Here is a 26,270-nt window from a genome sequence, read left to right on the forward strand (position 1 = left end):
GCACATTTGTGCAAAATATCGCGTAAAATGGTTGTTTGGGCTGGAAGTTTTATGAAATATGGGCTTTATAAAATTATCTTGAGTTCTAGCAGCGAAGACGCACTAATTAAAATTTATAGCCATGAAATAACGGCAAAGTAACGTGCGGTACTTTTTTTCGGTAACGGTAACGAGTTACTTTTCTTTATTGGTAACTTAGGGCGGTAACGCGTTCCTTTTTTCTTAGCTTATTGAGTAACGTATTTAGTTACTTTTTTTTCGGTAACGCCTGCAACACTGCGAACAAGGGCCTGTTCGGCCGATAGTTCCTGGCAGCCGAGTAGAGCCACCTCCCAGTCCTTTCTGGTAGGGGAAGGGGTGATGGGGGGGAGAAGGATTTGGACTGCATGCCCAAACCATGTGAAAGGTGTCGGCCACCTCCCAACAGAATGAGCAGCGGCCGTCAAAAGAATAATCAAAGTGCATGCTTAAAAACCGCCGGGCACAGCAGGGTGTTTGTAAAGAGCCTAAAGAGAGTTCGTTCGCCAGCTTTGCGCAGTCCCTTCATAGGAACCGGGTAGCGCCGAGAGTGCTCAGTAATATTTTTAAAAGAAAGAAGAGGGCTGTGATCTTGGTTAAGGTCCTCCCAAGTAACGCCTGGTGCCCAGTAAGCGAGTGCGCGGGCTGCCTCATGGGCGGCTTCGTTACCTGGCATGCCTTGGTGGCCAGGGACCCATATGATTGAGCGATGAGTTGGATCGCAGTCACGAGTACTGTGGCGAAGAATTTGGTGAGCAAGTGAAGTGATCCAACCTAACTCTAAGTTATGACAGGCTCCGCGAGAGTCTGTGAGGATGAATTTAGAGTCGAGATGGGAGGCTGCGAGGGCGATCGCTACCTCCTCCGCATGAGTTGAGCTGAGCGCTCTGAACGAAACGCCGTCCACCTGGTTTCCCTCGTGTATGACTGCAGCCGCGTACCATCCCCCCCCCCCCTCTGGAGTGGTAGGGGGCCTACAATGTCGACGTAGAAGACGTGTTTCTTTGAGCCATAGTAGCGGTGCAGGACATAGTGCAGGGCATCCGCCCGCGCCTGACGCCGGCCATTATGGTCCTCCTGGTTCATCTTAGTCGGAAGGAATCTAACGTAGAGGGCGCGTCTCCACAGTTCGGACACTCGAACCCGTTCCATCGTATGGTGGTCACGTTTGATATGTGACTGGTTCAAGAGGCGGCGACCGGACACGGTCTGGGCGAGACGCGTGCATTGCGCCTCGCGAAGTTCCCGATAGGTGTTCACCACCCCCAACGCAAGTAGTCGCGCGTTGGAAGTGGAGATCGGGAGGTTGAGGGCACTCTTGAAAATTTTACGGAGTACAACTTCCAAGCAATTTTCGTCATGTTTCCGTAAGCGGAGGTGGGGAGTCGAGTACAGTACTCGACTAGTTACGAAGGCATGGGCGAGCCGCACCGCATCCTTACTTCGCAACCCTCCTCGCTTGTTGGAAACGCGGCGAACCATTCGGCCCACCTGGTTGCCGACTTTGAGGAGTTCATGGGTTGCGTCTGCCTTGCGATGCTGATTAATGAAGAGAGTGAGTATTCGGAGCTCCTGCGCTTCACGGATGGGGCCGCTGGCGAGAGAAAGCTGACCGGAGATTTCGCATTTCGGAGTATGTCGAATATGCACAAATTCAGACTTGGACGGGGAGCACTGGAGCCCGCAGTACGTAGCATACTGGTCTACTATGCTCGCCACTGCTTGCTGGCATTCCTCCATCTCTCCTATGTTTCCCGTAGTAGCCCAGATGATGATGTCATTGGCGTACAGTGCATGCTGAACACCGCCAACACCCGCCAGCTGTGCGGGAGGTGCATCATGGCAATATTAAAGAGAAGCGGGGACAACACAGCGCCTTGTGGTGTGCCCCACGTTCCCATCTTAAACGGGCCATACTCGGTCTCTTGTATGCGTATATAGGCCAAGCGGTCAGTTGAGAAATGTTTGATGTAGTTGAATGTACGACGACCGCAGTTCGTCTCGCTAAGATGTTTTAATATGACGCCGTGTTTAACATTGTCAAACGCACCCTTCATATCAAGTGCTTGGACTATCTTGTCTTTGTATGGGTGTTCTATGGGTTCGAGAACCTCGCGATGAAGCTGTAAAATGAAGTATTGTGCGGACTCATGAGGTCGAAAGCTGAACATGGTGTCGGCGAAGGTGTTCTTGCTCTCGAGATATTCCGAGAGGCGGTCACGGACCATCGTTTCGATCAGTTTCCCTACGCATGAAGTGAGGGAGACCAAGCGGGTGGTGGTGGTGGTGAAAACTTCTATTTGGTAGAATAGAGTTTGGGAGCCACAGAGTAGCCCCGCCACATGGTCGGCGTCCCTAGTCCGGGGCACCGCATGACGAGGCCCCGTCTCGCGCTCGTTTCACCAGAGCCCTTTGGGACTCAAGCGAGGGGCAGTTGAGGAGGGCAGTCTCCATGCCTCTCGGGAAGGAGTAGGGGAAGTGGGGAGGTGGGCATTTTGAGTACATGCAGTTTAACTTCTCTGCCCTCCTACGGATGGGAACGGCGGTTAGTAGTACGAAGAGCACTTCAGGTCTTCTTCCGGGGACACGTTGCCGGTTGGGGCAGCAATTCCAACTTCTCAAAGCAAAACTTATTTATTAAAGACGGGACCGAAATACAAGGCAGTGATGACAAGGCGGTTTAAAGAAAAGGCAGTTTAAAGAAAGGCTGTTTAAAAAAGGCCGAGATTGAGACTCGGCGCACTCGTCCTAAGTCATTCCTTAATTGCAGCGGGTTTTAACCCCTTCGATAATTGGGCGGAGCTTTAGTAATCCAGCTCTCGCCCAATTTGAACCAATAGCAAGGCAATTGCATCGTATGTACTAGTGGGCGGAGCCCAGGGCTCGCCGGTCCGAGCCCAGTGGACCCCGCTCCTCCTGGAACGTGCAGGGCGCGTGACTCCGCGTACGCAGCTCGCTGCATGCGCATTCGATCCAGCGATTGCCACGCGTCGAAACAGAAAGGATTAGTGCCGCAGCTCACACTAAGCGCGGGCGTCACGCCTCGACGTACATTCCTCGATTCCCCCCCCTCCCCCGGGCATGACCGCTCCTGGTAACAGGTGCGGGGGGGGGGGGGTTGTCCCATCGGCCCTGTGGGCTTCCACTTAACACATGCCCACACCATGTGGAAGATATCACAGGTCTCCCCATAGTGCGGGTGTCGCCCATCCGTGCTAGGATCTTAATGTTGGATGATTGCAGGACAGAGTAGAGTACCTGTCTGCAGGCGCCTTAAAGTTCGCTCCTCCGTCTTAGCCCGTTTGCAGAGGCCGGAAAGAGGCGGTGGCTGTCGTTATGATATGTTATTTCCCTGAACAGCAGCAGCGGCTGGTCTGTCTACGAGCCAGAAGAGCTGGGATGAGGAGCCCGGTGAGTAAGCGCTCGGGCAGCTGCGTCAGCGGCCTCATTACCTCGTAAACCCTGGTGGCCAGGAGCCCAAATGATTCTTTTCGGTGTTGGATCAGTGGCAGACCGTCATAGAATACAAGCGGCTATAGGGGGGAGATCTCCCTTGCCAAGTAATGATCACATGCTTTTCGGGAGTCCGTGATGAAAAAGGGCTCCTGTCTTCTTGAAGGAAGTGAACATCACATGCCTTTCCGCGTTGTACTCTGGGCAGTATATAATATAATTTTCTACATCCCCGCACACACCACATAAAGAACCTAGTGGAGACGATGCCAGGCAGGAGTACGAGCAGAGCCCGTGCGAATTCGATGCATTAGAGTGGTCTGCATCGCTGTATAGTTCAGGACATTGTCTACCCGAGTGGATACCATACATGCAGAAGGGAGGCTGCACGCCTTCTTTTAATATTTCTGCAGGATACTGATCTTGCCTCTCAATGGTGACAGCAAGAACTATGGTCTACTGTGATTGAATGTGTGCGTAGATAGTGTGTTCTGGAGTGAACCATGTTATACTGTGAGTGAATGTGTGCATGGATGGTGGCACTGCAATGGACTATGTTCTACTGTGACTGAATATGTGCATAGATGGTGACTTCTGGAGTGAACTTTGTTCTGATGCGAGTGAATGTGTGCATAGATGGTGACTGGGAGAGTGGAATATGTACTATTATAAGTGACTGCGCATAGCGGGGCAGATCCGACAGGTTTTAGGTCGTTATTAACATATAAGTGACGCTACGGTGGAGCTATTGCCGGCAGTCTAAGCAAGGCTAATCCCACCTGTAGCATACAACAATCCAACAAAACTCAACTCCATGATGACGATTCTCGAATTGGCGTGGGCGGCAGCAAGCGCTATCGCTACTTCCTCGGCTCGCATTGAATCCTGGGCTCGGAAGGAGAGACCGTCAACGTGCATTTCCTGGCGAACGACAGCGGCCGTGCAAAATCCCGTGGGCGATGGCCCCGCTCCGTCTACATAGTATACACCGGGCCGTGTTGTCTCTCAAGAGCCCGCGCTTGTCTGTTTTCGTGAATTTCGGTGTCCATGTAACGAGGGAGCGGGGAGACCCAGAGCTCTGGGTCTAGCAAAGTTCTGGGATACGCTCCGCCTCCTCTGGAGTGCAGTCGTGTTGGATGTGCAAGCGCTTAGCAGGCGGCGCCCGGGGGCCTTCTGCATGAGCCGCATGTATTTGTTCACGCGGTGGGCCTCCCGCAGTTCCTGGTAGTTTAGCACCCCCAATGCCTTTTGTTTGGCATTAGAGGTAGTTACCGGGAGATCCAGGGCTCGTTTAGTTGCGTCGCGGATGATGGCGTCTATTCGCGCATCGTCTTGCTTAGTAGTGCGAAGATATGGCACGGCGTAGAGGATCCGGCTGGTCACGAAGGCATAGGAGAGTCGAAGCGCGTCCCTGCCCCGCAGGCCGCCTCGCTTGTTGGAAACGCGGTGGATCATGCACCCTACCTGTTCGCCTACTCTCTTGAGTTTCGCAACAGTGGAGTCCGGTCTGAGTCTGTGTTGAATGAACAGGCCCAGAATCCGGAGCTCCTCCACCACTCTAATAGGACCTCCTGTCAGAGAGATGTGTATTGCTGTCCTATTCTTTGGGTTAGCTCTGACATGTAGAAGCTCTGATTTTGCTGGAGCACATTGGAGCCCACAGTCAATAGCATACGCATCGATTATGGAAGCGGCCTGCTGAGGCCGGTCCGACTCCTCCATGTCCCCAAGGCTCCCCTCGGTGGTCCAGATTGTAATGTCATCTGCATATAACGTGTGTTGAATGCCTTCCACCGGGGCCGGTTGGCTTGGGAGGCGCATCATAGCTATGTTGAACAGGAGCGGTGATAACACCGCTCCTTGGGGACGGGTACCCCAGAGCCTCCTGGGATTCTGGGGGAGCTTAATTAATTCAGGCGTGCTTTATAATCGCACATTTTTTCTGCTGCGATGCGCCGCTTATAACTGCCGGCGGCAGCCAAGTTCTGGCGCTTCTAACAGGGTCAGCCGGCCACTGCATGCAATCGAAGTTGCGGCAGAGTTTCATCGCTGGTAACTGTTTACATGACTGATACGGGCACGAGCTGAGCGGCGCGCCCACGTGCCCCGACTCAAAATACGCGCGCGTGTGGCCCAAACGCGGCAAGCGCCGCGAGCGGCTCACTGCCGCGCAGTGCTGCCAACCCTAGGGATTTTCCCCTAGATCTAGGGAATTTGAACTTTGTTTAGGGGAAAAGGGATTATTGTTGTAATCTAGGGACATTTTACCTTCCGCATGGGTCTTTTTTATTTTTCGATGTGAATCGGTGTTTATTCACTGTTTCTTCACCACCTTGATTTTGAGAATCTGGCTATGCGCCATGTGCACGAGGGGAAAGCGTTGTTGGGATCGAGATGGCGTGGTCGGGCCGGGAGGAGGTACGAGGATGACGGGACTCAGGGAGACTTTGGGGGGACAAGACATTCTATTTACATGGTGAAGGAAATGCACGGACTGTACAGAGATGATGAGGGAAGCGCTGGTAGAGACTCGATGGGCAAGGCGGAGGGGCGCCCTGAAATAGGGTTTGCCTCCGGTTCCCGCCTTCTTTACCCGTTAATAAACAAGTCTAACCACCGCCCTTGAACAGAGTCGATGGCGCATCTGCCCAGGCAAAAGTTGGGACGCTTCCTTTGCTTCGAATTTCCTGGTCGGTTCCTGGAACAGTCTAGCTTTAGCAGTACCAGAAGCACGCTGTCCAAGAAGCACGATTCCTCGAAATCACGGCTGAAGGTAGTTGGGTGTGTTTAGAGGAAACTGACGCCAACCAATATTTTTAACTTTAGCCAAGGTTTCTGGACCAACGCGGTCTCTTCTTCAGGGGTGACTAAAGTGTGCCAGAAGCAGCGGGTTGCTGCCTTCGTTCTCCGTTTGTTAGCGCGTGGCGCAGTCCATGCACTAACGTACGCGGAGGAGAGTGTTGCTGGAGTGCTATTCATCGACACCTTTGTGAGCCGGATGTGCCATGACTCCGCAGTCGCCTCTTGAACCGGTTTGGCTCCACGGCCAAGACGCTCACCTCCTCGAAGGCTATCCTGTGGTCGGCGCGCTCGCAGTGTTCGGCGAGGGAGTTAGATTCTGAATTCAATTGCCGGATGTCATTTTTGTGTTGCCTTATTCTTTGGTGGAGGTTTTTTGTTTCGCCAATATATGATGCCGGGCACTTTGAGCATAAGATTTTGTAAACGACACCTGGTTGTTTTTCTCTGGGACGCGGTTTTTCGGTCGTGGCAAGAAGCGGCTTGTTGTCGAAACAGGTTCGTGAGCCTATGTAGATTCCATGTTTTCTCGGAATGCGTGCGAGTGCCTCGCTGGTTCCCCTCACATACAGAAGCACAACGCGCGCGTTTCGTTGTCTCATTGTTAGCTGGTCCCCCTGTCCTCTGAGCTTGACTGGCGACCAACGCGCTGAATAAAGCCACGTGTGTAGCCATTCTTCTGTAGGCCGGCGAGAACGGTGGATTCTGCTTTTTTCTCCGCTTCAGAGGAGCAGATTGACTTTGCTACTCCAGTCATTCTGCACCGCACATTCTTTGTCACCACGTCATCATCATCATCATCATTTATTTTTTCCCTTAAGGCCCCGCCCCTTCTCAGGGTATTACGTAAGGAGGGGAGGGCTTCGTACATAGGAAAATACAAGAACAAAGCCATGGAAAGAGGTTCAAAAGAACAGATCTAGTAAAACATATTTAAACATACAAAGAGGGCAATTAGGACAACGATACAGGCAGTAACATCAAATGAGAACACAATTAGAACAGTTAAAAAATTCAATCGAGCAGAGAGAGGAAATTACAAACGAATTGTTTCAGCACTTCAAACTAAGGGTGAGCTGCTTGTTGGAAGGGCTGGTCTAGGTTGGACTCTCTTGGCTGGGTTCCGGTGAAATTCCGTAGAAAAATTCGTGACGAGTCTCCTTAGAACCAGACCCCGTGACTCGCCAGTTGAAGGTGAAGTGGTTAGTCTTTTTGAGGACCAACTCGACCCGGATGCAAGCAGAAAGAGTCGTTGCTCTTTCACAACAGCTTAGGCGACTTCATATGAAGTCTCGCAGGCGTGTGTCACCACTTCGCGCACTTTTGCGTGCACTCCCAGACACCCTTAGAGCGTGTGGGGGTAGCGGTCTCGGTCACAAAGGAGATGCCCTCGACTCAGCGTGACATAAAGCCGATCTGTTTGCGGGATGTGCCGTTGGAGCGTGTACCGTACAGAGACCCAAAGAACTTCATACCTCTTGAGGAGATATACCTCGGCGGAAAAGTGATGTCGGCACTGTCGGAACCTCACGGCATAGACCGAACCATTACTCATAACTTCCGCCTCAGATGTTTGGAATTTTATATTGAAGCGGCAAGCCAGATATTAACCAGAATCCCATTGGACAACGTCCAGATGAACATACTGGAGGCAATCGACCCGCAAGTTGTCATCGAAAAGCGGATTTCTTCAATAGCCCCACTTGCCACATCATTCCCTTCTCTGGTGCCAGAAAGAGAAATGAACAAAATTGACGCAGAATGGAGACTGCTCCGCAATAGAGAAATAGACCTGCCTGCAGATGCGAGCGTTCAACGCTTTTGGAAACGAGTGAGAGACGCCAGGCAAGGAGACGGGAGCCCAATGTTCCCTCTCTTGTTGCACTCCAGTGCAACAGTGGAGAGAGTTTTCTCTCAGATCAACCTGATGAAAACAAAGACCAGAAACAGCTTGGTGACGCAAACCCTGGCAGCTACGCTTCACGCCAAGCGGGTTCTAGGAGGGGCCAACTGTTATGACTTTGCAGTGAAAGAACGCTTAATTGACCTCATGAAAAAAGAAATGTATATGCAGGAGTGAAACTCAGTCGGGATGCCACCCGAATGACGTGTCCTATGTTTTAGCGTTTGTTTGTTCACACCAACATTTGGGCACAAACTGGATTTTCCCTCGCTCTTTGACTGCAGCCGGTGAGCGTAAGTGTTCACTGCGAGATTTTCGTTCATTTCAGGGCTTAGGCCAGGATTTATTAGGCTGTGATATTAACATGTTTTCTTTACCCGTGATCACGTGGTACGCGAGTTTGCATGGGAAATCAATGTGTTATTGTATTCAAATTTGCTACCAAAGTGTGGTAAGAGGGTCTCTGCGAAATAAAGGAGTTCACAATTCAACTACGCACCTTTTTTCCATGCCTGAATATTTTTTTTCGGATCTAAGGAAATCTAGGGAAGTTTGAGTGAAAATTTGGGGGTGAAGTGGCTTTCGAGGTTGGCAGCACTGCTGCCGCGTCACATCGTCCCCGCAGCGGCGGTGTGGTCCCCGCTGCCCCGCTGCACCCCCAAATGTTTTGTTTGTGTTGCGAAGGGTCGTAACACATCGGCGCTTTCCACCTTTGCAGGCGCAGGCTGCCTACAGCGAACTCAGAGCTGCTTAGCGATTCCTGCTGTCAAGCTCAGACAAGATCACGATCGCCTTCAGCGCGCTCTGAAGTCGCAAGCTCCGGCCGTTCAGCGCTCCTCGTAGGCGGTCCATGTCGCCGGCGCGCTAGCACAACTCGCGATGGGACCGCCGATCGTGGACCAGCTGCTGGGCGCGTCACCCGACCAAGCTGAGCGCTTACTCGAAGAATTTAATGCGAAGGTGAGCGGAGGGCTTTTGATTTAGTCGCGGCGGCAGGGTCGGAAATGCTGCTTTGCACGCTAGGGTGAAAGTGTCGACTGCTGTCGGAACTCCTGAGTCTGCGTTGGCAGAGGGCTGAAGCAGACTTGATCGGTCGCTTTTTTATAGTCAGTTAGGTGGGCAACTTCAGAGACGCGCATCGAGAAACGCAAAAAAAGAAGTCTTTATGCGTTAGGTAATCGTAGAGCGGAATAGGACGCGAATAAATGGGAACGTCGAACTTGCAATTCCTCCAGACTGGTTACTCAATTTGAACCGTAAATACAAGCCTACAGCGCCGAGCGGGACACAAAACAAGCAAGGGCATAGCGTTGTTTAATTACCATCGTAACGAAGGCTGCAAGTGCGAGACGGCTGCTCCAACAAGTGGGATGTTCTCACGCGCTAGTGATCCGCCTGGAAACCGTCGCGTCTCTTTCCGCGCACCTGACTTCCTCTCCACCGAAAGGGTTGTGAGATGGAGAATGCCGTTCATTTTGATGGCAATGATGTGGAGCGCAGAGAAGGAACGACCGAACAACCTCAGTGACACAAATAAGTATGTTGCGTGTTGAAGTGAAGCAGAATATGAACTGGAAAGGAGTTTGGTGCCAATGCGTCAGGTGGCTCGCTCCAAGCGTCCGCTCTCTCACTGTCTCAAAAGCTGATAATTTCGCGTCTCAAAACCTTGGAATGAGCGGTCAGGCGACCGCTTCTTAACCCGAATATCGCTAAAATTCCGTGCATGTAGAATTCCCACCCAGTGCTTGACCTGCCACATATTTTCAGTTGCAGGCCTTGGATGGTCTCATCAGCATGAGTATTGTGGTGTGCTGTCGTATCAACCTGGGTATAATTTACTCATTAAGCTACAGTTTTCAGCCTGAGTGAGACAGCAGGCATGTGATGTGACGATGACTGACGGATTGCTTGTTGGCTTTCTTTCTTTGCGCCTTGGCGACCTCTCGATCTATATGCTTCTACTTAAAACGAATTATCAGCTAGTTCGAAAGAGCATTTTCTGTTCACATATTTGGCATATGTAGGTCTGACATACACACTGGTTGCACCATATAAAGCATCAGTTGTGCATGAAAACATTGATTCCCTTTGTGTGCCAAACTGCAAGAAGTACAGTACAGGTTATTCAGCCCTTAAGGGCTGAATAACCTGTGCTGTACTTCTTGCAGTTTACTTGGAGCCTTATGGCATGCTTAGTTAGATTGGTTCTGGTGTTTTTCAGTTTGTGCACCATGCCTGTTACTGGTGTCTTGTATAAAATAATGGTGGCATTAAATGCAAAAAAGTGCTATGTGAGACAGGCCTTCTCATTTTCTTCATATCAGCTTGTTTACTTATCAGAATGTGATGTACCCTTACCAAGAGTTATGCCAGAATAAATGTATATGAGCTTCAGTTCTTTATTTTTTGTTCCGACATCACCACCTTCCCTGCAGGTTGCTTCTTCGATTTTCTATTCACATTTACTATTTGCTATGCCACAGTTTTGATTGAAGAAGGAACGAATGCGCTACCGACAAAAATAAATTATGTTGTAGGTCAGGGTGGCAAAAGTATACAGTTCTTCCTCTCGATTTCAGTGTTACATTTGCCCTTTTTTCACAGCTTAAAACAGTGTGAAGGCACTTTTTCTGTACTGTAGGCCTTAAACAGGTGCGTTGTTCTCTGGACCTGTTTACGGAGCTTCAACATGGCTCAGGAAACAGCTCACCTTTGCTTATATTTCTTTCCGAAGTAAGTTGACTGCAATTGAGGAATTTCACCTGCAGTTAACTGCTTGTCTTTTCTACTTGTGCACATGTCAAATTCATTATAAGCAGTTTTACTCTGTATTGGCACAGCTTCACAGCAAAAATATACAGCAACTTTTCATCACAGCATTCCTTAAAAGGACTGTAGACATCAAATTTTTGCTTTTGTGTTTCCTTCTTTCAAATGATGCTTCAGACATTGGTGTACATAGAGCACACTGTCGTATTCGCCTACGACTGCTAAATAATTTACAACTGAGTTTTTTCTTGATGCTGCTTCGGTTTCATCAACTGAAAGATAGCTGTGATGTGTAGTTGAACTTTAGGTCACATGAGGCACTAAAAAACTGCAATATAACTGCTGGTACGTGGTTTGTTGTAATTCTAGCTTTTGAAGTAAGCTGTTTTAAGTCATGCAGTGAGTTATAACTATGTACCAGAATTTATATAGCAGTTTTTCCATGCCTCATGTGAACTAAAGTTCGCCTGCACGTCACAGCCATCGTTCGGTTGGTTGGTGAAACTGAAACCGAAAACCATGAGAGAAGAAATTCAGTTGTAATTTATTTAGAAGTCGTAGGCGAATACCATGTGGTGATTCATTTATTGTAATGTCTAGCACATAATTTAATGAAGAAAACATGCAATGCTACATTCCTTTAACTCTTTCATTACTGTGGGAAAAATGACTTTTTGATAGGTCTCAGACATAATTTTTGCGTACAAAATATGTTGGGTGTAAAAATAACGCAATAGGCGTAAAAATGCATGCGCTTTCTGAAGGCATTTATTTAAACACAAACACTTGATGTGAATCGGCAAATGCACAAAAAGTTGAAAATTAAGAAATATGTCATAGTGGCAAGATAATATTTCTTAGAGAAAAAATGGTAAGAACATTCTGGAATGTATAAAATGTTTAAAATTTGTTTTAGACTAGCCATTGAAAGGTTGAAATTATACTCAAAAACTTTTTCTGATTTCTTATACTGCATGTTTGAGAGTGTTCTTGAAATAAGTCTGAAGTCGATTCTTTTTTAGGCAATTGGAAGCAAATCTTGTCCACATGATGTCGAGACAGTACAGAAGCCAGAAATATCATTCATAACATCAGTGCAGTGCTTAAACCGGCTCTGCAAAAGAATAAAGAGACAATAAGTGGAAAATAAAACCTATGGGCGGACGGGTCCCCAAATTTGTGCGGAGGTTGTGCAGTTTCTTAGTCGGAATCAAAATCCGATGGTACAATGTCATCGTCAGAGTCACCGCTGTTTCATGCATTGAATGCTGCAGATGCAGCAGAATCTCACAAAGCTGGATTTTTCCAAACGCACTGCACTGGACTGTATTGCAAAACATTTATTTCGTCAGAAAAGGCAAAATGCAGATGATCTGTGCTAGGTGGCTATCAGTCCACGGCTGACAGTGACCCGAGTAGCTCACTCAATGGCTCGGGTTTGAACGCCCATGTCTGAGCTGATCAACACGATCTCCCATTGCTCGAGAGTAAAAATTGTATTAGAGATTCCGATGGTGGCTCCTCTTTACAGTTCCACAATATGGGATCGTAAGTAGCTATTTCGCCACAAAATGTATTCCAGGTTGTAATAACTGGGATAGAATTTTGATAGTAAGTCAGGAGTCATGAAGGATCGTGTCTGGAGTCGTCTCCAGTTGGTCTCCTGCTCCTTATCTAAGGTTTCATCTGGAGGGGGGAAGAAAGATTCTCCCTTCTAGTTTAAAATGATTAGTAATGTTGTGATATGATGCTAGTCCATCCTTGAAGAAACTCTCAGTAACTACCACGTCCCCTGCTCGGCTGACGAATAATCGACCTTTGATGTGTGCCACTTCGTTACCAGGGTTCCCCGAGTGCGCCAGGACCCATATCAACTCTATAGTTCTGTCTAAGTTTTTTGTTTGACCCAGTATGTTCATTGTTGCCTGAGAAATTCTGCCCCGTGCATAATTACATATGGCGAATTTAGAGTCGCTTAGTATAGTATCAGCATTGGTGTTAATGATGGCAAGGACGATAGCCGCTGCTTCTGCCGTTTCTGAGAATTGCGTTTTAATAGAGCTGCGCACTGCACTAGAACCTCAGCTTCAAGGGTGTTTCGAAAATTGCCGCCTTGAGGGAAAAATACGAACTACACAAGAACTGAAAATTTAGTGTCTAAACTACCTGCTAGATGACACAATACCTCCCCAGCAGCGTTTACTCACAATGGCGGAAAAGAACTAGGAAGCTAACCAGTAAGTATGCCAGGCACGAGGCCGGACAAAAAAAAAAGCATTAAACGACAGGTTAAAAACGCAGAAGGGAAAAATTGGATAGATTCAGTGGAAAAGAAGCATAGTGTAGAACTATATCAATACTGGAAAAGCCAGGTCAGGAAAGAAGCGTTTTATGATAACTCAAGAGGCAGAATGCATCTCGAAACCGTGCAAAAAAGACAAGGGACGAGGAAGAAACCAACAGGACAGAGCGCACTTGTCTGCGCTCTGTCCTGTTGGTTTCTTCCTCGTCCCTTGTTTTTTTAGCACGGTTTCGAGATGCATTCTACTACTAGTCACCAACTAGCCCGCCTCTCTCTATTTAAAATAAAGAGGTAGTGCCTTACTCTTTGAACCTAGGCCAGGATGTCTTGAACGCGCAGCAATAAAAAGAAATTTAACGAAGAAGATGGCACATGTGCTTTGTGTGGTAAATCTGCAGAAACAATAGAACACCTTATACTAAAATGTGATGGTATCCATGTCGATGCAGGCACAGTCACTTTTCCTGAGGCCCTGGGGTTTAGAGATAACAATAGTAATGTAAATAAATCTGTGGTGGAAATTAGCAAAAAGCGATTGGAAGATTGGTGGCTCAAAAGCAAAGAGGTGACATAAGATTAAAAGTGTAGTAAGACGTATTTAAAGAAAATGGCGAATTTGAATAACTTACAACACAGTTAAACAAAAATAAAGGAAAAAAAAGCTGAGCATGGTGGCAACTGCCATCAGCCCGTTTCAAAGGGGACGCTCCTACCTTCCATCCAGCCCCGGCAGCATTGAAATCACCCCTGGAATCCGTCGGCCACAGGTGACCGATGCATAGTGGTGTGGTAATGAAAGAGTTATGAAGCACTTTTTGATCCCATCTCGTGTCACCAACGTAAGTGGCATCACAATTTAAATGTGGCACTATACACGCAGTGCCATTTTTAAAATGCAGTGTTACTTGCATCAACAAAACAGGGCAGTGCCAAAAGGCACTTGGAAAGAGGCACAAAAAATGAGACAGTTTAGCGTGCTTAGGCCAAATGTGAACTAGGTGCGCTAGCAGTTCGGTTCTCACTCCGGTTTTGGTGTTAGATCTATTGCGCATGGATGGATGTTGATGAACATGACGACATCTAAAGCACATTTCGAGACACTCGCAGTTAATCACGCGGGATGTTCGGCAGCATTGACGGCGTAGTGGTCTAACGCCAGCAAAACTGATTGGTCTAACGCCAGCAAAACCCACTTGGGGCCATAAGGTGCTTTATTTCAGTTTATTTTATTTCAGGTTAAGCTTAGCTGTGATGAAATCGGTGAATGGGGGTTTTAATGCTACTGCACTACAAGGGCTTCGCCAAGGCCATGCAGGTGATATCGAAAGAGGCGGAGGTTGTCAACTATTGGTGGGACTGAGGGGAATTTCTTCATGAATTTGATGGTGTTCTAACCCTAGTTAGAGGACGGCAGTGGGGTCTGGAGAAACTGCTGCAATTCTTGTTTATCCAGAGCAAAGCTAATCGAGACTTCTTGCCTGACACGTACAACTTCATGAAATACGCTGGCCCTGTCTCTCACGGCCACTCAATATACACTGAAGGTTGCCGTCCGCATGGTTGGCAGTGTCTCCGTATGTTCTTCTTTTAAAAGTGCATTATGCCAGGTTAAAGATTTGCTCATAATGTCTTCACTTAATACCTAGCGACTGGCTTGTTGATTCATCATAATGTATTCGCCTGGACTTTGAAACATTTTTTACAGGCAATAGTTAACGGTTTATAGTCTTCACTGAGGTATATCTCAACAGCTATGTGTCTCTTCTTTGCTTTCTGTATCAGCATGCCCAAGTGTTCACCTTTCCTGACCTGAGCCTGGATGACCGGCAGGTGAGTTTAGGCAAATTGTTCTCTCCACCTTTTCGTATCATTCTTCTCATTTGCCTTGTACAAGAAAATCATTGTTAGGACTAAAGAACTTCGAATGCTCTGACTTCTCCATGATTTGAAAATAAGTGCACCAAGTCGTGGAAAAGAACAAGCATTCAGCCACTAGCACGTGCTGATGGAGATTAAGGTGGCAAACTGGGCGCGTTGGTACATGATTAAAAAAGGCCCTGACTTAGGAACATTCGTGTCAGTTAGGGACATGTACCTAAAAAAGGAGCAGCGCCAAAGCATGCAACCACAAACGAATAACGGAGAAGACACATCTGTGGTTGCAAAAGATCGTCTGTAGTTGCATGCTGTGGTGCTGCTCCTTTTCTTGTGTTCAAGATGCACCAACTAGCCCAGAAAGAAGCTTTATTGAAGTGTTTTAGGGACATGTACAGGAGGCGATCGAAATGAACGAGGACATGTCACGAAGAGCTGGGGCAATGCAGGAGCCTATACAAACACCCTGTTTTTGCAGGTAAGGGGTCCCTTCAAACTGGATCTACATTGACTGTAGGTAGATGGATAAAAGCTCTAGGAAACCACTAACAGAAATGCCAGCTGTGTTTTGAAAGGCAATGGGATCATATTTGTCAATGGAATGCTAGTCATGGGGTAAAGAGTAAAAGAGATCTTTAATGTCAATTGAAAAGGCTTGCAAGCACTTGTCACTGCTATTTTTGAAGTATTCTAGAGCCTCGTTAGAGTTGTTAACAAGAAAAGGATCGTCCACGGGTAAAAGTTTGAGCTAACATTGCTCGTGAAAAAAGGTCCAGGTATGAAAAAAGTTTTGTGCTGCCATTGCAAAAATTTTATCGGTTGTGGTTGCTGTTGGCATTCTACGACTTTCTGATTGAGTGCCTGTGCGTGCGTCCAGCAATTCAAAAAGTGAATAACTTCTATAATTAATGAATTATAATCAGATTATAGATAATCAGAAACAATACTTTACATTCATTCCAGCTATGTATACGAGCATTTATTCAATGCTTAGTTCTTATTAGGGTACACAACCTGTATATTTTTCTGTACTGGTGACTTTCACAACCTATAGGAGGCACCTCAACTTGATCCATTTTGGAAGCATGGAGGTGGATTGCTTCTGTTGTCAAGCTAATTTTAATCATCCGTCTTTTAGTTTACCCTGTGCTTCTTTGCCATGGCAACCTGCTGTTAGCCAAGCAGTCTTTCGCTGCTTAGTGATGTAAAGTAATAAACAAGGGACAACAAAGAAATTGCTGAGGGGTGTTTGAAAACGTCCAGCATGGGAGTGGAGTCGTAGACAGTGGACTTATGTTTTTTGAGAGAATTCAATCTCGCTGACGTCAACGATGAAGACTTCGGGTGGATGACAAAACAAAAAGGTTTTCGTCTATTCGTGCGTTTCACTAGGCAGCAAACAGCAGTTGTCATGTTGCTTGGACAGAAAGCAAGCTAAGAACTTTGCCAATCGATGAAGCTGTTTATTCAGAGCCAAGAATATTATTAACTGTGTGAGTCTATGACTATCAGTATAGATGTCTAATTGTACTTGCCACAGGAAAGCGAGAAGAATGAGCCCGGCTTCTTCCGCTCAGTTTTCTCAGAACAGCTGTTCCTTACAGGCTCAGTTCGTTTGTAAGCTATGTAAAGAAGGCATGAAATGAATGGGACACCACTATGATTCAATTCTATCTGTGCGGTGCTTACCATCTGCCTGTCTGGGTCAGTGACAGCAAGAATGTGGGACAGTGCCGAATTCAGGTGAAATCATTATATCGCCACCCTGATAACAAAGCATCACTATTTATGTATGCTCTTATTAGGGCTGGCTCTACTGAGACAGTCATGCACGAAACTTTTCACGCTTGAATGTGCCCGTTGGTCGTCTGTTCACAGTGATATTTGTTTTCAAATAGCTGGGCAAGCAGTCGTGTTTACACAGGCCCTTCTAGTGTGGTCAAATACTCATCATCATTATCATCTTAACAAAGACCTCTCCCATATCTTTCCAGTCTCTTGTGCCAGCTGCGGCTGGCACAAGATCTTCACAAATTTCTGATCCCCACAAACCTGATCCCCGTAAACTTTATCTGCCCACCCAAGTTTCTGCTGTCCCCTGCTATGCTTCTCTTCCCTTGGAATCTACTCTGTTATCCTTAAGGACCAGCAGTTATCTTGCCTTCACACTACATGCCCTGCCCATGCCCATTTCTTCTTCTTGACTGAACCTAGGATATCATTAAATTCTGTTTGTTCCCAGACCCATTCTGCTCTCTTCCTATCTCTTAATGTGACACCTAACAAGGTGTATTCATACAGTAGGCTCCTGGAAGTAGCATAGCACATTCGCGAGACAAACACAAAAAAGAAGGGCACAGGGCAAGCGCCAACTTTCATCGGACTTTATTTCCTGTACAGGGCAGCGAAATATAAGGAAGAAAGAAGAGGTGCACAGTATGAATCCCTGCAAATGGCACCCATTCACACAAATTGCTCCAGGTACATTAATTCCATCGTAAAGAGGACCACAAACGCCACAAAGGCCACGTGACCCTGTTGTGTCATTACAACCTGCCCACCGTATTGTAAGCAAACTGTCCACCGTGTCAGGTGGCAGTTAAGTTAATGATTGGTCGTTCGGGAAGAGCAACCTGGGTCGCACGAGACCCACTAGTGGCAGCAGCCTCCCATCGCAGGGCAATGGAGCATTGCTTAACCGCTGCACCACTGCACCAGGAGTGGTATGGGGACTGCCAGGGATATATGAATGTAGAGTCAAGAATGACCAGCTCTGCATATATGGGCATTAACCCATTAATACTCTTGTGTCATACCCATAAGGCAGACCTTAAGTTTGGAGCTCGAAATTTTTGAGCTCCAAATTGGAGAATGCAGGCCTAGCGCAAGAAACGATCTCACCTGAGCAAACATGGTACATTCCGCATTTCAGCTAACCCTTAATTTTCAATTATACGGACATCCACAGGCTTGAAGTCCTTCTATGTGAAATTCACACAGTGCACTGACTGGGCTGCATTCAAGTACTTCAGTTCTTAAGCGGCTCTGAATGTAGGGGCTAATATCTGCATGAATAAAATGCCAACAACACAACACTTAGATCACATAAAGGTGCAATCTGCTGACTGTACCTGTACATAGTGCGTCATTTGTGTGAGACTTGTCGTCACACATGGTGGCTTTTCTGCTCCTTTGGCTTCCAGCGGCTGGTGTCGCGCCTGCTCGAGGTGGTGTCATCAGAGGGTGCCAAGGAGTCATGTCGTGTACGGTGCCTTGAGACTCTGCGGCTGCTGAGCCGGGACCGGTGCCACCTGGACGAGGTCTTTTCACCCGACGTGCTTGCCGACTTGGCACGCGTCGCCCAGCTCACGGGGAGGCCCAGCGAGGAGCTGGGACGGGTGGAACACTTGCCCGCACCAGGTGACTTGCCTGGACAGGGCTTGGTTTTGCCACATGCCCTTCTTAAACCCTTAAAAGACTTATCATCATCATAATCGTCAACCTGACTACATCCACTGCAGGGCAAAGGGCTCTCCCATGTCTTTCCAGTTAACCCTGTCCTTTGCCAGCTGCAGCTGCCGTATCCCCGCTAACTTCCTAATCTTAAAGCACTATAGACACCTAATTTTATTAGCATGTTTTCTTGATTGAAACGACGCATTATAATATGTGAATCACCGCATAGTATTCGCCTATGACTGCTAAATAATTTATAATTGAATTTCTTCTTTCATGGTGTTTCGTTTTCATCAATCGATTGATGGCTGTGACGTGTAGTAGACTTTCAGGCCATGTAAGGGACGAAAAAAAAACCTGAAATATGAACACTGCTGCGTAGTTTAAATTCACTACAGAACTAAACCAGCCTGCTTCAAGAGCTGGAATGAAAACAAACGATGTATCAACAGTTGTTTTGTCCCTTTTTTCGTGCCTCACGTTACCTAAAGGTCAACTGTACATCAAAGTCATTGTTCGGTTGATGGTACCGTAACTGAAACGGTGTCAAGAAGAAAATTAATTATAAATTATTGAGTGGTCATAGGTAAATACCAGGCTGTTATCCATGTATATTAATGTCTAACACATCATTTGAGAGAATTAAACACGCAAGCAAAAATTTGGTGTCTGTAGTCCTTTAACTGCTTCTGGCACATTTACCCTGGGGAGCTTGTCTAAAGACGTGGGTTGCTTTTTTTATCTTTTTTTTTTCAAATTTGCAAACCGGAACGTGTAGTCAAACTGCTTCCATCTATCAGATCTAATATTAACTACTCCTGGATACATCTAGTTTTCATTATTTGCGGTAGGTGGTGGAAAAGTCTACTGTTTTTGGCCATAATCGCAAACTGTTGGCCAGTTCATGTAAGTTGCATACTGAGAGGCCAAAGGGAGAGGGCAGTGGAGGGAGGTCAATGCTTGAAATAATCGGAGGACGCACAAACTGCTAAAAGTGTCGTGCCAAGAGTGATTTATATCACAGGCTTTCCTAAGGGGTGAACAGGTGCAATTGCAAGGTTATAAAAACAGTGTTGGGTTGCTGTCAGTGTTTAAATTTTCAAGTAGTTTGCAAATACCATACATACTGATGTAAGGGCCACACCCAACTTGGCAGGCAGTAATTCGAAAAGAAAAAAAAAGAACCTAGAAAATGGCAGCCAAAAGAATTATTTGGTGTATGCATAATTTTACCCGCATGGTGCATTCCACTTGGAGCCAATAAGTGATGAGAACTGCCTGCAGCACTCAACACAACCACGGACACATTGTCCTGCGTGCTGGATTCTGCCTGGAACCGCGAACACATGATGCTTCACTGCTGCTAACTTGTCTTGTGCACTTGGCATTCGCACAAAAAAGGACAAAATGTTATCCTGCACAAAAACCAGAATGGAAGGCTCCCAAGCTAGCTGCGCATTTCTGTGGTGAGACGCTTTGCCTGCCGGGCTCATGTGCCGGCAGATTATGTGCCACTTTAATGCGCTGTTCATGCGGTGCCGCTAGCCCTAGCATGGTTCGTATTGTAGAGCGCCGTCGGGAGGAGGGACTGAATCAGTTGGGAGCAGACTCAAGAACAGGTTTTCTTTTTTTCAATTCCTCGTCATCGTCCGAGTGCCATTTCGGAGCTCGAGCGTTCCAGCAGACGACTCATGTCACTTCGTCTCTTTCGGCCGCTCTAATCTTCCAGAGAGGGCGCTGCTACAGGGCTACACCCTAAGCAAGGAGCAGAGCGAGGAGTGAGAGGTATACCGTGGTGCCAGCGAACGCTGCGCGGTGCCGAGATAGTGGCTGAGAAAAGTGGTGGTGGTAGGAGAGGCATTGTCATTGAGGAGGTAGGCAGGCTTCAGCCATTCCAAGGCTATGGTATCGGGCGAACCATCCATGTCTACGATATATGAGTTGGAACGGCGATCCAGAATACAGAACGGCCCGCGGTATTGCAGCTGAAGAGGGCGACAGTGGGAGTCGGGCCACACAAAAACATGGGTAGCCATCCTGAGGTCAGAGGAGACGTAAGTTTGACAAGTGGGCCCAGGGCACAGTTGTTGAGGTCGATAGTTGCGGAATAATTCACGAAGAAGCTGTATGTAGTCAGTAGGGTGGGGAGGGGAGGGTGAAGGGTCGAAGAAGTCAGTCGGGAGGCGTAAGGAAGTGCCATAAACAAGCTCAACCGTGGAACAGCAGAGGTCTTGTTTTAAGGCACAGCGTATGTCCAATAAGGTGGTAGGCAAGCACTGAACTCACTTCGTTGGCGATGCATGGGCGGTGAGGGCCTCCTTGAGGTAGTGGCAAAATGGTTCGACCAGGCCGTTGGTCTGGGGGTGGCTGCTGTGAAGGTGCTTGGAATCTAGTCCCAGTTTATCATCAAAGGCCTAACTTGTTGCCCATTTACCATCACACAATGAATTCACATTAAAATGAACATATAATTGATTTCCGCAGGGTCTTCGACAACGAAGCACACGGAAAAGCAGGCCTGGCGAAGGCTGCCATGGGTTGCACGCGTAGAACGTCGTTTCAAACCGTTAGCCAAGACTACTCATTACTGACAGCGAAGCGCCAGTAAAGGGATCTGACAACCTGTTTTACTCCGGGCGGTTAGTTCGCGCTGGTCGTTGGGCGCGTGTCATATCCATACTTTCAGCACATTATGTATTTGAAGGATTTGCCAGGGCAGTGCTAATTCGTCATAAAAATGTGTATCGCCACATAAAATGGGGACGCGTAATCGGGGCTCCACTACCGCAGCAGCGGCCTAGTGGTCTGAGCGTCCGCCTCGCATGAGGGAGGTACAGGGTTCGATCCCCAGTGCCGCCGGGTACCCACCGGTGATACAATGGGAACAAGCTTCCCCTGGCTCGGTGCTTGGCTTAATCAAGGTGAAATGCTTGGGAAATGGGTCTTTGACTTCACCTTGAGTAGAAGAAAAATACCTTGTGCCATGGTGCTCTTTGGCCACAGATGCCCTTGCACCATAAAAATCCACCATCACCATCATCGGGGCTCCACTGTAGCCTGAAAACATGTACGAGAAATTACCGGTCCTTTCTAAGAGCTGCATCCCAACAAAACTGCTGGAAAATAAGCACAGCCTTCGCACGAGTATCTGTGGTAGTTCTTGATATTTAATTTCATCTGCAGCACACTTTTACTATTCGCAGTATTGAAATCTTAGTGTTTGGCAATTTAAAATTTTTCTACTCATCTGTAATTTTAGCCAAACATTGCAACACTTCCGAGTGGCGTCATGCTAGTTGAGCATCTTGCACTAGTCACATCAGTTAAGCCACTCAAACTACCCGGGTGCAGGTGATGGCTGGATATGTGAATACACTGGCGAAAAAAAAAAATGAACGAACACTAGTACCCCATTGTTTTTGATCACTGTGATAAGAAACGCAGTGCGTGTGGAAATAAGGCTTGCAGAGGATAGCTGAGCAAGTAAAGCTGGAGCATGTATGCACTAATGCGTTAGTTTCGTGGTGACCACTTTTATTCTACACAATTTTCACCTGTCAGTTTCTAGAAACTTTGTGCTTTGAATTGAAGGGGAATAGGAAAATGCGGATCACAAAAGCTAAAGTCTTGGAGCCAGCTCGCACAACTGCAGCTGGAACAGCATAGGCCTCGTGCTGTATCTTGCACCATGACCTCATTCGTGCATCTTCACTTTGGGAAGCCATTTACGGGTTCATTGCAGGGTTTTCAGTGTGGCCATACTTCATCTCGCAAGTTGTTTGTGGTGCTGTGAAGGCTGCAGTGATCTGAGACAATCAGAACTGCGTGCCGTGTAAAGCATATTCCTCCATGTCCCTGACCCGGCAACTGGTGGCTCCATCCCTGAGAAGGAAAGAACACCAGTGTCCAGCTGCTGCAGGCAGGAGACTCGGCCAGCTCGGCGCACCGCTTTTACGAAAGGCGGCGCACCACTTCACAGGAAGCCTCCGCAGTGCTGTGTTTGTGCGGACTTTCTCTGCTAATCTAGCCAGTGCATGGAACGCTTGTTGTAGTTTCAAAACATCATCCAGAACTACCTTTTCAATTCCTGCAATAATAGTTTGCAAAATAGTTGCAACACTGCTAAAATATTTGAAGGACTGCTTGTTGTCTTCCTTGGCTTGATTGGATGAGACAGCTGTACCTTTCAGAGAGCTGAAAAGTTGGGAGATGAAGTATAAGTGCGCTATGTCCCGTAGATAATAGCGTGTTTTGGTGGCATTCCACACCTAGCATTCTGCCTTTTGGGCTTTGCAAGGTAGTGTGAAAGAGTTGGTTCAGTTCATGTTGCAGCACGAACTGCCATCTTGTGTGTATTTTATGCGCCATCTTGTTGCATCTTGCCAGCATTGCGGCTGTGCTTGGCGCCTGTGATAGCAACCTCTGCCGTCAATCCGTCAGTGAGGAGATATGTAGCCATCTTACAGTGCTTCTAGACAACATCGAGTACATCATGCCAACAGCAGCTCAGAATGCTTCATGGCAACTTTCAGTGAGCACCTTAGTCTTGTAGGCATTAACGGGGCTCTGAATACGTTCCGAGTAGGCATGTACAGATAGTGGTTTTTTGCTGCGAAGCGAATTCAGAACGAACAGCAATTTTCTTTAAATAATTTCTAAACGAATATTTCGAACACTTATGGCACAGAAAATGTTAAAAAGCACAGTAGGCATTTTTGAAATCATATATTTTTCGAACAAACAAGGTCATTACATAAAAAAAAGAGAGAATGCATTGAAGCTTTGTCAGACTCATTGAAGCTGGTCGACTTTTTGCAAAAATGACCATCCGAAATTCGGGAGCCGACCTACATGTGGTGAGAAAGTATCTATCGAGTGTGAGGCCTGTATGTGGGGCCTCCAACTGCTGCTCTTATTTGCGATTGCATCACTGTGCAACTGTTGCTTTTAAGCAGCGGCTCCATGGCACTTTCCAGGTATATATGCAACATGCGCCCAGTACCACCCCACATCAGGCATCGGAAATGGGCACCCATCTCCATGTGTCTTGTGTTAGCTCCTTTTTTCTGCTCGTTCTGTGACACTTGTTCAGCGAATTTCAGGCGGCAGCTGCAGTCAGCTCAGACTTGTTCTGCGGAAATCAAGGGAGCCGCACTTGTGCCGATTAGAGATTTAGCATAGCTCTATCCGCTGCCGCAAGCAGCCACTGTGAATGCACAGATTGCCTTGTGGACAGCACAAGGTGCCAGGCGTAAGCTAGCTGTTTGCACTCCTGCCCCATCGGAACCATTCAGCGCGGGCACACTGGCGGCATGCAGAAGTGAATCACGCTATACAAAATCTCTGTTGATGCATGCCGCCGTACTGGCTGCGGCACGAGTGCATAGCGGGTAGCACGGCCGCAGACACCTGGCAGGTACAGATCTGGGTACCACACTTCTGCCTGCTCATGTCTGTTGCCACGAGCATGCGCAGACCAGCTCCGGCATTCGCATAGGAGTGCAGGCATGCGGTGCGAAATCAAGGCTTTGGTTGCGTGTGCTCCGTGGTGCCATCCTGGAGGAAGTACTCTGAATCGAAACCATATGCAGCAAGAGTTCAAGAAATGTTAGTTGTTCAAGGCGAATACTTAGAAATTTCGAATACCAAACATTCTGATTGAATCGAATAACGAATACTTTACCTTTCAGCCGAATATTCGATATTATCAAATATTCACACTTGCCTACTTCTGAAGAGAGTACATAAACTCGCTCAATCACTGCGTTCTGTTGTCATGGACACCTGAGCCAAATAATACACTTCTGCACGCAGCAGAGAACCCATAGTAATGCATGAAAGTTGGCGAGCCTTTTCCTGCGACTTTTGCAAGCTCGCTGCCTCCTCCATTTCATGCTCCTGTGTAACCCGGTTAAGAGATGGCAATTAGTCAGATACTTTCAGATGTCACGCTGCTGCCGTGGCCAGTCAGCCGTGACACTACTGCGGATCAGGAAGCCCTGGCCCCCTGGGGAACTCCCATGCTCATCAGTGGAGCACTGGAGCCACTGGAGGAGTGCCAACTTTCAATGTGCAAAAAAGTGACGAGAAGAGGGGGAAAGGCGTGAAGATATTGAAATTCAAATCTTGACTATAAATTACTCGTCTTCAACAAAAGACGTTTAAAAAAATTCTTTCTGGAGGTTATTCATGGAGTGACATCCTTTAACATCCCAGGCATACCGTAGTTTTATTGAGAGCATCTTTCATAGCCTCTTTAAGTCAAACTCTCACATCAGACCTCTTTTACCTAGTATGGATATGTTATTGCAAAAGCATTAGATGGGTATGTCCTGAGTTTTGTGTCAGCAAAACTTTCTCCGCACGATTGCGTCGTTCAGTGAAGATAAATGTACAAAAGTTTGGTTATGTTAGATAGTGTGTGATGATATCTCGCTATGTGAAAAGTTTGGTCAATATGGTGTTATTAGTTAATTAAATGCGATGAAAATAAGGGTTTGGTTGTGTTAGGTAGTGTGGGATGGGATCTCACTGTGGCAAAAATTAGGTCGATGTGGTTTAAATAGGTAATTAATTAAATACAAAAATTCACTTGGACGTCAAAATAGCCATGGGTGTCTATATATAGTGTATGGATGTAAAACAGCCGCAGACGTCGAAATAGTGCAAAAAACGAAATCTAGACAGCTAAAAGAATGAGAAAGTATTAAAAAGTTTTCAGTTAACATGAAAAAAATGAGATGAAGTAAAAAAAAAAAGTGGCCAAAAATACCACGAAATGCCACAATGGAAGCACCGCTGCTCCGTGACATCATGACAGTCTGGTTGCCGTGGTTACCGAGCGCTGACGTCATGGAAACATGTTATGGCGGGATGCAACACGCTATGGCAGCGATGGAAAAAAAACCCATGTTCTAGATGACGTCACTGATTTGAGGAGTTGTGAGTGCTGCGGAGCTTCGTTGTAGGCACCATGGTACAGAAAAATGCTAGGGGGCCACGTAAAGGTTTCCTTCCCTCAAAACACATGCTTTCGCATTGCTCCACATAAGCAGACTTAAGTGGCCTCAGAATGTTTGTTTTATTCTTTAATCATAAGTACCTCTATTCATATTCAAACTATTCAGTTTGCCTCACCAAAAATTTTCAATTTTCTCAGCTCTGGTAACTGTTTCCACAGTGGTGGTGGAGGCCCTGAAAACCCTGTGCAACCTGATCTACAACAGCCCCATCGTGCAGCAGACTTGCAGGTAAGCATTCCGTCCTCTGACTGACCATTGGCACTGGTTTCCTGCAGACCATCCACACTACTCATCCATTTTATACATCTCACAGCAAAGAAAAACTATTGCTTACAGCATCATGCCAAGGGTTTCTGAAAAATGATAGTAGGCAACACAGGGCATAAGGTTAAAGTAGAATGATAAATTAAGCAAAGGGAAAGAAAAGGGAAAGGAGGTGTGAAAAAGAAAACTGAGGGGGAAAGGAGGGGTTGGGGCAAAGGAGTAGGGTGAAAGAGAAAAATGAAAGGGTGATAAGAAACACTGGGAAAATCTAATTCAGGCTTCAAATCTACAAGGGATAGAAAATACAGAGAGGCATTCGTAGCCCACAAATTCAAAGCCTTACAACCAGCAGGAATAAGCATATCCAAAGGAAACTTAGAATCTCTCAGGTGCATCCCGGCACTGGTGT

The 26,270-nt window shown here is 47.1% G+C and overlaps 1 protein-coding gene across 5 annotated transcripts in view; it reads left to right on the forward strand.

The window, feature by feature from the left end:
* The first annotated feature begins 8,775 nt into the window (after positions 1-8,775).
* Positions 8,776-26,270, forward strand: part of ric8a (ric8 guanine nucleotide exchange factor A) — a 67,698-nt gene continuing 50,203 nt past the window's right edge. For 3 of the 5 annotated variants that reach the window (XM_077660908.1, XM_077660910.1, XM_077660912.1), the window contains exons 1-4: positions 8,905-9,133; positions 15,027-15,074; positions 18,323-18,539; positions 25,735-25,825. In XM_077660908.1, the coding sequence (XP_077517034.1) occupies positions 9,053-9,133; positions 15,027-15,074; positions 18,323-18,539; positions 25,735-25,825 (437 nt within the window). In that variant the 5' untranslated portion in view covers positions 8,905-9,052. Of the gene's footprint in view, positions 9,134-15,026; positions 15,075-18,322; positions 18,540-25,734; positions 25,826-26,270 lie in introns of all 5 variants that reach the window. The other 2 variants (XM_077660909.1, XM_077660911.1) reach the window with 1 other exon arrangement.

Source organism: Amblyomma americanum, chromosome 4 (genome assembly GCF_052857255.1).
Source record: "Amblyomma americanum isolate KBUSLIRL-KWMA chromosome 4, ASM5285725v1, whole genome shotgun sequence".
Lineage (NCBI taxonomy): Eukaryota > Metazoa > Arthropoda > Arachnida > Ixodida > Ixodidae > Amblyomma > Amblyomma americanum.